Source organism: Diospyros lotus, chromosome 11, assembly GCF_014633365.1.
Source record: "Diospyros lotus cultivar Yz01 chromosome 11, ASM1463336v1, whole genome shotgun sequence".
Classification (NCBI taxonomy): domain Eukaryota; kingdom Viridiplantae; phylum Streptophyta; class Magnoliopsida; order Ericales; family Ebenaceae; genus Diospyros; species Diospyros lotus.
The window spans coordinates 505,647-520,367 of record NC_068348.1 but is presented as its reverse complement, the minus strand read 5'-3'; the positions used below and the strand labels follow the sequence as shown (position 1 = coordinate 520,367).

General features: G+C 37.4%; 1 protein-coding gene across 12 annotated transcripts in view; it reads left to right on the top strand.

Annotated features, from left to right (window-relative positions):
• LOC127813056 (DNA-directed RNA polymerase IV subunit 1) overlaps window positions 1-14,721 on the top strand; it is a 98,554-nt gene that overhangs the window by 4,634 nt on the left and 79,199 nt on the right. For all 12 annotated transcript variants that reach the window (XR_008026052.1, XR_008026048.1, XR_008026051.1 and 9 more), the window contains 2 exons: window positions 9,612-9,732; window positions 9,827-9,948. Coding sequence is in view for 2 of the 12 variants with exons in the window: in XM_052353777.1 (XP_052209737.1) it covers window positions 9,612-9,732; window positions 9,827-9,948 (243 nt within the window). In the remaining 10 variants the exon portion in view is untranslated. The remainder of the gene's footprint in view (window positions 1-9,611; window positions 9,733-9,826; window positions 9,949-14,721) is intronic.

Here is a 14,721-nt window from a genome sequence, read left to right as displayed (position 1 = left end):
TACAATCCTAATTGGTAGGACTAGATTACAACAATAGCTTTATAAATTATAGACTTACATACGTAGATTAAATTTAAAAACAAATCAGCTTCAGCTTCTTTATCCTCTAGGCTCCTTATCTTCTTCTATTCAACACCAATTATTCAAACTTCAATCGTTGGCACTCCCCCTTAAAATTGAGAATGGATATCATCCATTCCAAGCTTGCTAGTCATCATTTGATACACGGCTATAGGTAACCCTTTAGTTAGAATATTTGCCAGCTAATTATAAGATGGTGTGTATGGTGTACAAATCAAGCCACTATCTAACTTTTCTTTGATAAAGTGCCTGTCTACTTCAACATGCTTAGTTTTATCATGTTGGATTGGATTTTGAGTAATACTTATTGCTGACTTATTGTCACAATAGAGTCTCATAGGTGCTATCAAAGTGATCTTCAAGTTGTCTAGTAATATTTTCAACCAAAGCAACTCGCACACTCCTAGAGCCATGGATCTGAATTTAGCCTTTGCACTTGACTGGGCCACTACACCTTGTTTCTTGCTCCTTTAAGTCACAAGATTACCCCCTAGGAAGGTACAATAACCGGATGTAGATCTCCTGTCCACCACTGATCCTGCATAATCTGCATCTGTGTAGGCTTCAAGAGTCATGCATTCTCCCATTTTGAACATAATGCCTTTTCCTGTTGTCCCTTTCAAATAATGCAGTATTCTATAAACTGCCCTTAGGTGAGTTTTTTTAGTATTATGCATGAATTGGCTAACCACCCCTACTGCATATGCAATATCTGGCCGAGTATGAGCTAGGTAAATCAGCTTACCCACTAGCTTTTGATAGGACCCCTTATCAACTTTATTATCCTCTGGAACTTCCCCCCAATTTGTGATTGGGTTCAATTGGAGTTTCTGCTGCCTTACAACCTAATAGCCCCGTTTCTATTAGCAGGTCCACAATGTATTTCTGTTGAGAGATAAAGATGCATTCCTTGGAGTGTGTAACTTCTATGCCCAAGAAGTATTTTAATCTCCCAAATTCTTTAATTTCAAACTCATTAATTAGGCATTCCTTGAGTTTATTCTTGCATTCCTCATCATTTCCGGTCACAGCAATATCATCCACATACACAAGTAACACTGTCACTCCCCCTGTGGTCGAGTGGTGAATGAAGAGGGTATGGTCTTCTTGACTTTGTTTATACCCTAGGGCAAGCATCACCTTTGTAAACCGGCCAAACCAAGCCCTTGGGGATTGTTTAAAGCCATATAAAGCCTTCTTCAATTTGCACACTACATTCTCTCGAGTGGTTGGACTATATCTAGGTGGTAAATCCATGTACACCTCTTCTTCTAGATCTCCATGCAAAAAGACATTTTTGACATCATATTGATGCAATGGCCACCCAAGATTAGTAGCTAGAGATAGGGGTACCTTGATTGTGTTTAGCTTTGCAACAAGAGCAAATGTGTCTAGGTAAACTATGCCATATACTTGAGTGTATCCCTTAGCCACTAGCCTTGCCTTATACTTGTCTAATGTCCCATCAGACTTATATTTGATTGTGTAGACTCATTCACATCCCACCAGGTGTTTTCCTTTAGGCAATTGGACCAGCTCCCAAGTTTGGTTTTTTTTAAGGGTTTCCATCTCGACTTCCATGGCATTCCTCCAATTCTCATCCCCTATAGCTTCGGTAAAGTGTTTGGGAATAGGAATGGTATGCAGACTGGTCAAGAAGGTTTTATGTGGGGTAGATAACTTGGAATATGACAGAAACTGATGCAAAGGATGCTTGGTACAAGTTCTAGTGCCTTTTCTAAGGGCAATAGGTCAATCAAGGTCGCTTTGAGAAGTTTCAGTCTCTCACACAGGTTCAATAGGTTCAGATATAGGTATAAAAGGATCAATATGAGATTTACCTGATGAGATTTCAAGAGGGCTGGCAATGCTAGTATCAGCAACAGGTTTAGGAGTTGAATTGGATGCTTGGACTTGCATAGGACTAGAAACCAGCCTCTTCCTTCTTAAATAGACCTGTAGGGGAGGAGTACTTGGCAAGGGTTCCTCCTAGGTCATATATGATGAATCCTTAGTATCAGTCGGGGGAAAATAAGGTGGAGAGAAATCCAGATCAGGTAGAGATGGAAATTGATCTCTATTTGTGATTATCTGGCAGTTATGAGAATGGTCAAAATAGGGCATGTTTTCAACAAAAGTCACATCAGTCGACATAAAGAATTTCTTGGAAGGGGGGTGGTAACACTAGCCTTTTTGAGTAGAGGAGTATCCAATGAAGATGCATTTTAAAGCTTGAGGGTCTAACTTGCCTCTATTAGGATTATGAACATGAACAAACGATACACACCCAGAAACTTTAGGTTTCCAACAACTAGAAACATGAATGTCAGGAAAGTGTTTGGTTAGGAGTTGAATAGGGCTATGAGATTCAAGGGTTTGGGAAGGCAATATATTAATAAGTCAATATATTAATAGGCAATATATTAATAAGGGATTTGGCTGTTAGAACTGCTTCTCCCCAATAATGTTTAGGAACATTATGGTGGAAAAGGATTGCTCTAATAACCGCAAGTAGATGTCCATTCTTCCTCTCGGCGAATCCATTTTGTTGAGGAGTATAGGAATAAGAGGACTCATGGATAATCCCTTTTTGTTGGAAAAAATTTGATAGGGATTGGTTAAAGAAATCTTTGGCATTATCAAACCTTAGTCTCTTGATTTTCACCCCAAATTGGGTCCTAATCATGTTATAGAAATTGGGAAAAATGGTGCTTACTTTAGATTTATTTTTCATAAGAAATAGCCGCATCACTCTAGTGCAATCATCCACGAACACTATAAACCACCGTGCCCCAGAAATATTGGGAACGGTTGAAGGGCACCAAACATCACTATGAATAAGACAGAATGGAAGAGAAGTTCTTTTATTTGATAAAGGATAATTCACCCTCTTATGTTTAGCAAATTCACAAACAGAACACTGGAAAATTTTAACATCAAGACCCTTAAACAAAGTTGGAAACATGACTCTTAAGAGTGAAAAATGAGGGGTGACCGAGACGATAGTTATGCAACCAAATGTGATCTTTATTAGATTGAATCAAACATGACACAAAATTAACCTTTTCCTTTTGCTCCTGCACACTTGGTCCCTCAAGATAGTATAGACCAGCCCTAGCCTTAGCAAGCCCAATCATTTTCTTCGATTCCTGTCCCTAAATTTCACAGAAAGTAGGATAGAAGTTAGCACTGCAATTGTTGTCTAGGACCAGCTTTTGAATGGAAATAAGGTTAGTGAATAGTTTAGGGACATGGAGAACATTTTTGAGTGTGAGATATTCATTGAGAATGACATCTCCTTGCTGACAATAGTGGTTAAGGACCCCTTTGCCATGGTTATTTTCTTGGAACTTGAACAAAGGTTGTAGGTAATGAAATAATGGGAAAGAGCGATCATATGATTTGTTGCCCCCGAGTCTAGGATCCAAGAGTTAGCTTGGGCTATTCCCGAAGCATGTAGGATAGGAGAATGAGAGGAAATACCTATAAGTGCAAGAGAACAAGTACCTTTTCCTTTTTTGTCAAGAGATTCTAGAAAGTTCCTTAACTTCTCAATCTCTGCCCTGTTAAGATCCAAGCCATCTCCCTGTTCTGGACTCTTTTGTTCAACGTGCTGTTGGCTACTAGCCATATAGGCTTGACCTTGGCCCCCTAGTTGTCCTCCTTTGGATGGTTTTCCATGTAACTTCCTGCACCTCTCTATGGTGTGCCTAGGTTTTTTACAAAAGGTACACCATGGGGAGTCTTTATCCCCGGCCTTCTTCTCTTCTTTAGGTCCTTTGTTAGGAGCCTTTAGTGACGCTAGAGCTGATCTCTCTATTGGAGAGTTGTCCAACATCACTCCCCTTCTCCCTTCTTTGACACGAACTATAGAGATTACTTCATTTAGAGAGAGTAGATCTTCCTTATTGAGGATTTGAACTCTTATTGCATCAAACTCCATATAAGTCCAGCCAGGAAGTCATAGGTTCTTTCTTTCTCCATGAATCTCTTTTGTAATGTTTCATATTCATTGCACTTCATCTTTAGGAATTGGTAATGATCCAATTCCTGTCATAAAGTTTGTAATGTATTGGCATATGCAGTGATAGATCTTACCCCTTATTTAGTGGCTGCAATTTTGATCCTTATTTCATAGATCTGTGAAGCATCTTTCACCTTGGAATAGGTGAGTTTGACTGTTTCCCAAATGTCTTTAGCAATTGTTAAAAATATCACCGTATCACTTATCTCCAGTACCATTGAGTTCCACAACCATGACATCACTAAGGAATCCCCCTCATCCCATGCTGCAAACATAGGATCTTCCTCCTTAGGATCAGTTTCGAAAAGATGGCTTAGCTTCCCTTTTCCCTTGAGAAAAGTACGGATCAGCTGGGACCACTTCAAATAATTTTTTCTATTCAAACGGTAAGCTATTTGGAGATTTTGCAATTCTCCTCCCGAGCCTATATTGCTAGTCTAGCAAACAGAACTTTTGTGGTGCTACTAGATTTAGTTGTATTCGGCACAGGATTAAGGTTAGAGACAGTAGACATCCTATTGGGTGAAGAAAAGGGATCAAAGAAGGCCTTAATCGTCCCAATAAAGTGGTGACAATGGAAGCCTGAGAATGGCAATGGAGGCCGGAGAAGGGAAAAACAAGAAAGGCAATGAAGGCCGAAAAAGAACCCTAAAAGGATGGCTCTGATACCATGTCGAAAGGAACTTTGAAGAAAATAAAATTCCTTACTTCATTTTGTGTGTAAACAAATATAAATAATAAATATAAACGAGTTCCTAAAAATTCTCCTAGGTTTTAGGACTAGATTACATTCCTAAAAACCAGGGATAGATTACAATCCTAATTGGTAGGATTAGATTACAATAATAGCTTTATAAATTACAAACTTGCATACGTAGATTAAATTTAAAAACAAATCAGCTTCAGCTTCTTTATCCTCTATGCTCCTTATCTTCTTCTATCCAACACCAATTATTCAAACTTCAATCGTTGACAACTCCAAACCTGACCTGAACTGATCTCCTATTTGGACAAGTCTACTACCTCCATCGACCCACGAAGTCAATAACTGAAGGAATTGAGAGTCCATGTTGTTTCCTTAAGGAAACTATTCTTGTTTCTCTTTATCAGTGACCATGGGGGAGGATTCTTTTTTGTCTCTTGAGTCTTTATTGGTTTTTGCAGAAAATATTATGCAGAAAATATTAGGGAGAACAATTCTTATTCATGACAGTGAATGGAATATATATACAACATACTCCTTTCTGATTTCCTAATATGTACACTGCAATTAGGAAATTATATCTACACTACTTTAGGAAACTTATAGCTAGCTGTGAGAAAGAGAAAGAGATTTATTCTTTCTACTCAAACTAGGAAATATGTTGACTTTACAGCAAAGGAAAGTTAGAAAATAAGAAACAAAATAATTAGTTGGCTAAATATTCTCAAAATCTCTACACTTTCCCTCAAGCTAGGCTGAATATATTATTCAGACCAAGCTTGTAGCTTAAATTTTCAAATATTTTCCTCAGCAAGGCTTTAGTATCTGCGACTTGACTGTTGGTAGGAGTATAGATAAACTGAAATACCCCTTCTTCCAACTTCTCCTTAATGAAATGCCTGTCAATTTCTACATGTTTTGTTTGGTCGTGATGAACTCGATTCTTAGCAATGCTGATAGCAAATTGATTGTCACACAATTCATTTTCAAGTCTTGTAGTAATCTTCTCAGCCATATTCCTTCACAAAATTCTTGAGCCATAGTTCTAAACTCAGCCTTAGCACTGCTTCTAGAGATCACAAAATATTTTTTGTTGTGCCACATGACCAGATTTCCCCACACAAATGAGCAATATCCAGAGGTTGACCTCTTGTCAAGAATTGAGCTAGCCCAATCAGCATCACTATATTCTTCCACTTCTCTGTTTGTTGTTTTCTTGAACATCAAACCTTTGCCTGGAGTTAACTTTAGATACCTTAGAATGTGATACACTACTTCCGTGTGTTTTTCTTTAGGATCATTCATAAATTGACTCACAATACTAACAAAAAAACCCTATCTCCCTTTGTCAACTGGAATACTTTCCTTGCCAATATCTAACTTTGCAGTAGATTCCATGGGAATGTCCGTCGGTTTGCAACCAAACATATTGGTTTCATTTAGGAGATCTAAGATATACTTCATTTGAGAGACTAAAATTCCATCTTTTGACCTTGCAATTTCCATGCCTAAGAAATATTTTAGGTTTCCCAAATCTTTAATCTCAAACTCCTTTACAAGAACTTCTTTGAGGCATATCATTTCAAAAAAATCATTTCTTGTGACAATGATATTGTCCACATAAACAATAAGAATAGAAACTTTACCTCCTGAGTAATGTTTGACAAAGAGGGTGTGATCTGCTTGGCATTGGCCATATCCATGCTTCGTGATTGCCTTTGTGAATCTTTTGAGCCAGGCTCTAGGAGACTATTTGTGTCCATAAAGTGATCTCTTTAGTCTACATACCTTGTTTTTTGTAATGTTAGTTTCAAATCAAGGAGGAATACCCATTTAAACCTCTTCTTTTAGGTCTCTATTTAGGAATGCATTCTTCACATCTAATTGGTGGAGAGGCCAATCCAAATTTGTAGCTAGGGAAAGCAGTACTTTGATGGTATTTAGCTTAGCCATTGAGGCGAATGTCTCTTGGTAATCGATACCATACGATTGTGTGAAGCCCTTCGCCACAAGTTGGGCCTTATATTTTTCAATTTGCCCATCTTCTCTATATTTCCCAGTAAACACCCATTTGCAGTCCACAAGATTTTTTCCAAATGGCAAGTCTGTAATATCCCAAGTCTTATTCTTCTCCAAGGCTTGGATTTCCTCAAGAACTACTTTCTTCCACCTTGGGTGTTGAAAGGCTTCTTGAATGTTGTTAGGAACCTATACCTTGTCCATACTTGAAACAAATGTATTGAAGCTAGATGAGAGACCCTTATATGATATATAGTTCTGAATTGGGTGTTGTGTGCATGATTTAACACCCTTTCTCAATGCTATGGGCCAATTGAGTGCATCATCAATAGGTTTATCATTGGAATTAATTACATTCACTTACCCTCATATCCAGGTCAGTGTCTTGGTCAGTCCTAAGACACATTCGTTGTTCAATCCCTTCTTGATTATACTTCCTCCGAGAGTAAACTTGAAGTTTATTGGTATGGGGATGGGAAGGATGGTGACTGGTGGAAGGATTTGGATCAGGTTGTGATGGCCGTGAACTTGAATTGGATGGACCAGGTTGTTGCTGCTGCTGTTGGCTAGAGATGAAAGGACTAGAAATGGAAGGAATGTGCCAAAACTGATATTATTGAGGATTATTTAGAGTGTCCTCCCCATGAATAGCAGTTTTGGGATAATAGGGCTGATTTTCAAAAAAGGTTACATCCATTAAACTGAAAAACCGCTTATATTTGGGGGAATAACATTTGTAACCTTTATGATGAGTAGAGTAGCCAAGGAAAATGGATTTGATGGATTTAGGATCAAACTTGCTGCGAAATTGGTGATGGTCACGGACAAAGGTAGAACAACCAAAGACTTTTAGACAAAGACTTTTAGAGGAATGTATGAGAGGACCCGAGAGTGTGGGAAAGATTGAAGAAGACGCTAACTTGGTGTTTGGTGGTTGAGAGTCCGTGAGGCAATCTATTAATGAGATAGGTGGTTGTAAGAATGGCTTCACCCCAAAAGTGTTTAGGGACATTAGAAGAAAACAAGAGTGATCTGGCCACTTCTAAAAGATGTCGGTTTTTACGTTCAACAATCTTGTTTTGTTGGGGTGTATCAACACAAGAGCTTTGATGAAAAAAGCCCTGATTTGAAAGATAGTCTCCAAAGATTGAATTGAAGTATTCTTTGGCATTATCGGTTCTCAAGATTTGAATCTTGGCATGAAATTGACGTTGAATCATTGAATTAAAATTCTGGAAAATTTGACTGGTTTCAGACTTTTCTTTCATAAGAAATACTCAAGCAAGACATGTATGATCATCAATAAAAGAGATAAACCAACGAGAAGTAGTAACATTTTTAACTCGAGGGCCCCCACACATCACTATGAATCAAAGAAAAAGGATAGGATGCTGTGTAAATTTGGCTAGGATAACTATTCCAAATATATTTAGAATATTGACAGATTTCATGTTGAAACATATGTGGATCTTTATTCTTAAACAATGAAGGAAACAATTTCTTAAGATAGACAAAATTGGGGTGTCCTAACCTGTAGTGTCATAACATAATTGCACCGTTATTATTAGAATGAAAATTAGAGGGACAAACAGAACATTCTGAGGAGAAGCAGCTGCTGGGATGAACTTGTTCGCTCTAGAGGTCATTCTTTTTGAGGAGATAAGAGTCCCAAACATTCCTCAGTATTGCCAATCGTCTTCCCCGAAGTCCGATCCTAAAATTCACACAGATTGTTTGAGAACTTAGCCACACAATTATGATCAGTAGTGAGTTTGCTGATTGACAATAGATTTCAGTCTAAATTAGGAACCGAGAGAACAGATTTCAGGGTAAGATATGCAGTAAGACTATCTTTCAGTCTATTGTTCATCTTCTTATGTATTTCTTTTGAGCATCCTTCCTCCTTCACCTTTTCCACACACCTGTCAGGACCCTTATGGTTATTAAGTAGTTAGAAGTGTAATAATAGGCGGTTGGGTTATAACAGGAAGCTGTTAGAAGTTGTAACAGTAGGAGCCAAGAGAGTAAGCGGTTGTAACAGTTGAGGATGGGCCTATATAGGGGCTTTCCCTCTTAATAAAGAGCTCTGGATGAATACTTGATGAATTTCCAGATCATTTCTCCCTCAATTTCTCTCTAATCCGTCTCTCTTTATCAACTCTTTCCCTCTCAACACCAACCCTATTTCTCTCTAATTCCTTCTCTCCTTTCCAACTCTCTCTCCCTCGTTTTTTCTTTCTCTTCCCAAATCAACCCTAATTCTCCTAATCAAGGAGAATTTACTCTGTCAAGTCGAGACCCTGACAACACCTTTCCAAAATTTTGCAAGAATATCCCCCTCCTGAAAGAGTATCCTTGTTATCCTTTTCTAGATGAATCAAAAGCATAGAGATTTAAAGTTTATTTCTTTATTCTTATTTTCTTTATCGCTAGTTTCCTTATAAAAAACATCGATCTTTCATTCCTAAGAAAAAGAAGCCAGGAAAGATTCCCCAAATTACACATGGCAGCCTTAAAATTGTCAAGCCCTGGCCCTCCTATTATTTGCCAAAGTACAGGCCTGCATGAGATCAAAGCCATTTGCTGTCCATTTGATGCCTTTTTGACAAAGGCACTATATTCACTCACATCTCCTCTCTTGCTTCAATACTAAATATAAAATTTTGCTGTGTGTGTAATTTAATGATTGAGGTATCAATGACATCATAGGGGGATTTAGTACTATTTTTTCAATGTATCTTTTCTAACAATGCAAATTGGTATAATATGACAAAATGTTTGCAGGAAAAAATTTCTGTTTTAGAGATTGAAGCAAGCAGTGAGGTAACAGATCCTAAATTGGGAATGCCAAACCCAACCTCTCACTGCCCCACTTGCGGTACCAAGAATTCAAGAACTTGTGAAGGTGTACAATTGGACTTTTGACAATTATATATTTATGAGTACTGGGTTTTAATTCTGTTACTGAATTTGTTATTCCGTGATCTGTAATGTTGCAGGACACTTTGGGGTAATCAGATTCCCATTTACAATACTCCATCCATATTTTTTATCAGAAATTGCACAGATCTTGAACAAAATATGCCCAGGATGTAAATCCGTTAGGCGTGATAAAGGCAAGGTAAGAAACTGTTCTACTAAACATTAAGATTTATACATTAAGGAAGGTAGATAGAATTTTGATACCATAGTTTATTGTAGCTTTTTTGAGATTGCTTTTCTTTTTCTTTGATCACTTAATTATTTGTGCTATTTTTCTTCTCCTGACATTGGTGCTTGCTTTTCTTGCGCATGGGATGTTTGGGTGAAGTTGTTGCTGTCATACTATTTATAAGATTGTTGATGGATTGGTTTCTTGTTGCTATTAACATTTTATATATGCATCTAATTGAAGTCAAAAGTCATATCAGTGTAGTATGAATAAAATTTGACATCTTCTGAAAATAAAATTTGACATCTTCTATACTTCATTCAACACAATTTTTTTCTTTCATGAAATTTACATATGATAGGTACAAATAAAATAAAGGTCTTAAAGATTTGCATGTGGGCACTTACCTAAAGTGGGAAATATTACTGATTTTTCTCGAGTTGTTTAATGTTGAAATCATAATGGAGGATTTTTTGTTTCCTTAGACTCTTTAATTTACAATGTTTTGATGTTTACTTATGTGAGGCATTATAGGCTTTTTCATTGTCTTTTATCTTCATGGATACTGTTGAATAACTGAGCGCCCCACACACAAAACCACACTCTCAAGAACACACCACTCGTGCATAGTACAAAAAAATAAGAAATAGAACCAAAAGAAAAAACAGAACACACACGCACAAGAGGCCAAGAATTTTATCCTCGTTCGACTCACCTATTAATTGGTGAAACTATGTCTAGACTGAAATTAGAGGGCACGATCTTCCACTATCTTGAAAAACAATCGGTACACAATCACTCGGAGATTACAAAGTCTAAGTTCTCTCTAGGCTTTTCTCTCTAGTACGCGATTTCAGAGGATACAGAAAATAACTCAACTAGTCGTCTATTTATGAAGGATAGAGGCGGTTATTATAAGACAAAACCAAACCGGTTGTTGCTGGTAAGGTAGGTATTGTTACAAGTGCTAACTACCTTGTGTTTCCGGGTTTCTTTTGGCTTGAACTTCTTTCTTCTGTAATATTATATGTTGTAGGACTAACTTAGTGCAAACTTTAACAAATTCTCCACCATTTGCATAAGTTTAGTCGTCACCAAGGGTAGAAACCTGCCCTTTCCAAATCTTCTTTGCTCTTCTGCTTAGGCATTTGGAACTATTTGGAGTAGCTCCAAACAGTGCTTCAACTTTGCTATAGGAACTGCCTTAGTGGACATGTTTGATGCATTTTTATCACCTGCAACCTTTACCAGATTTATCTCTTTCTTATCCAAAGCCTTCCCTTATAAAATGGTGTCGCACATTAATATGTTTGGTCCTTTCATGATGTGCCTGATTCTTTCACAGATGTATGGCAATTTGACTGTCACATATCAAAGTAACTTCAATAGAAGTCCCAAGTAGCTCACTTGTCAAACCTTTTAACCATGGAGTCTCCTTTATTGCCTCTGAAACAGCTATGTATTCAACCTCAATTATTGACAAAGCCACCACATGCTATAGGCTTGCTTTCCAACTATCTGTTGAGTTTCATAACTTGAACACATACCCTGTTGTGGACCTCTTTTTATCTTGATCCGCTGCATAGTTAGCATCTGAATAACCCAAAATACTTGTTGCCTCCTCTGTTTTAGCTCCACCATAGGAAAAAACCATGTCACTAGTTCCCTTAAGATATCTAAATACCCATTTGACTGCATTCCTGTGTGCCTTACCTGAATTTGCCATAAATCTACTAACACCACTCATAGCATGAGCTAAATCAGGCCTAGTACACACCATACTGTACGTTAGGCTACCCATAGCACTAGAGAACCATATATCCTTCATTTCCTTAATACTTTCTTCATCTTTAGTAGATTGATCAGAGGACTTCTTAAAATGCTAAGCAAATGGTACATTTATTGCCTTTGCTTATGCTATACCAAACTTTCTAATTAGCTTCTCTAGATAAGTTTTCTGTGATAGACAAAGCCTTCTTTGTTGTTTATTCCTTGTGATTTCTATCCCAAGTATTTTCCTTTCTTCCCCTAACTTCTTCATCTCAAATGCTGATTTTAACTTCAGCTTTAATTGCTGAATCTTTTTATCAGATTGACTTTCTCTCAGCATATCATCCACATATAGAAGTAGGTAAATTGAAATATTGTTGGACACATGTTTGAAATATACACAACAATCATAGGAAATCCTAGCATATCCCTGATTCAGCATAACCATATTGAACTTCTTATACTATTGTCTTGGGGATTGCTTAAGTCCATAGAGAGATTTTCTTAGTAAACATACCTGTTCCACCTTTCCTCTAGATTCAAAACCTTTTGATTGTTCCATTAAGATCCTTTCATCTAGGTCACCATGTAGGAACGTTGTGGTTGCATCCATCTGTTCCAAACTTAGGTTTAGGTGCCATGTTATAGCAAGCAGCACTTGGATAGAGGTATGTCTCACCACTGGAGAGAACACCTCATTAAAATCTATTCCAGGGAATTGAGTGAACCCTCTTGCCACTAACCTAGCCTTATACCTAGGTTTAGCATTACTTCCAACCCCTTCTTTTATCTTGTATAACCATTTACAACCCACAATCCTCTGTCCTTGAGGCCTATCTATCAGAATCCAGGTCTGATTCTTCCTCAAGGATTCGATTTTTGACTTCATGGCTTCCATCCATTTATGTGATTCCTTAGACTGCACTGCCTCCTCACATGACAGTGGTTCATCCCCTGCTACTTCTGATGCACTTGTTAGTGCATATGAAACAAGATATGAAAATCCATATCTACATGGAGGTCTACAACTCCTCCTTTGCCTATCCCTAACCACGTTATATCTTTGAAGTTCTGGCTGATCATCTGTATTAGAGGTACCATCACTATGCTCCTCACTCTCCTCTTGTTGAGCAGTATCTTGATCATGGGGGGTGTTTAGATCATTTTCATAAATTCTTCCCTGCAACTCAACATCTATTGACTAAATTTTTCCTTCTAAGTCCCATTGATCATCTATTTTAACATTTTTCATAGTAGAACCTTCATCAAAGGTAACATCTTTGCTCACAATAGTCCTTGGTGAGCAGTCTCCAAATTCCACAATTTGTAACCTTTTCTTTCGGTAGGATAACCTATGAATAAACACTTTTTTGCTCTAGGTTCCAGCTTTCCTTGCTTTACATGAGCACAGGCTAAGCATCCCAATACTCGTAAATGATCTAAGTTTGGCTTGTGACCTATCCACATTTCATAGGGGGTTTTAAACTCAATATTAGCAGCTGGTGACCTATTTATCACATATGCTGTAGTTGACACTACTTCCCTCCAAAATGCCTTAGATAGGTTTGCATGAAATAGCATATATCTTACTCTTTCAAGTAAAGTCCTATTCATCCTTTCAGCCAGGCCATTCTGTTTGGGATTTCCAGGGGCAGTTAAATGTCTTACTATCCCACTCTCATTACATAATTGTATAAATTCCCTATTGTAGAATTCAAGGCCATTGTTAGTCCTAATGGTCTTAATACTTCTCCCTTTTTTGATTTTGAACCATTGTTTTCCATGTTTTAAATGCCTCAAATGTATGGTTCTTTGATTTTAAAACATAACCCAAACCATTCTTGAATAATCATTAATAATAGAGAGAAAGTACCTAGAGCCTCCATGAGATATGATTTGAGCAAGTCCCCAAAGATCTGAATGAATGTAATCTAATGGTGCCTTAGAGGAATGTATTGCTGCCTTACTAAACTTGACCTTAGTAGCTTTGCCAAAAATGCAAGACTCACACTTATCAAGATTTGCTACCTGACCATTTCTTAGGATGCTTTTCTTTGATAGCTCTCTTAATCCTTGTTCACTAATGTGTGACATCCTAAGATGCCACAATCTAGACTGTATAAGAGCTTTGCTTCCCCTTCTAGTGCTTCCTCTAGATCAAGATTTCCGAGGAGACACGCATCTTCATCTTCTAGAGGGCCAAATCATTTTGCCCATCAAATTTTTCAATATGGTATCTTGTGGTAGACGAAGATGATGCCATGTCTTTTGATTGGAATTTTGCTTCTTCACCTTGAGATGATTCTTGGCTTCTTGATGATGCCATGATGCATTTAAACAAACATAAATACAAGTTCTATCTCTATCATCCATGAATCATGACTTACTAATTAAAAACAAACAATAAATTCAAAGAAAGAAAATAATCAAACATAATACAATTTGTAAAACTTCCTCCACTTCATCATCCTCTTTAGTTTAAAACTATATACATACAATCACATAATATGTATACATACATGATACATTCATATAACAGAAATAAATACATACAGATAATATATTTACATACATAATACATCACAGGATAGAAATAAATACATACAAAGAAGACGGATTGGTTGTTGGTTGCTGATCGAAGAGATAAGAGTTGTAGTTGCTGGTCAAAGTTAGATGGAACCTTAGATGGCACGGTAGAAAGACGACGTCGATTGATGGACTAAAAGAATGACAAACGAGAATGAGAAGATGGAAAGACAATGGTGGTAGATAGAACGATGGACAAGAACGAGAAGATGGAAGGACAACGACGGACAGAATGATGGACGATAGATGAGATTGAGAAGAAGGAAGGACGACGGCGGTGGTAGGACCTTTCACTTTTAGGTTTTTGCAAAATGAAGAAGGAAGAAGAGATTTAGGGTAAAAATTTTCAGTTAGAGACGGAATAAACGTCATCGTGGGACAGAAACG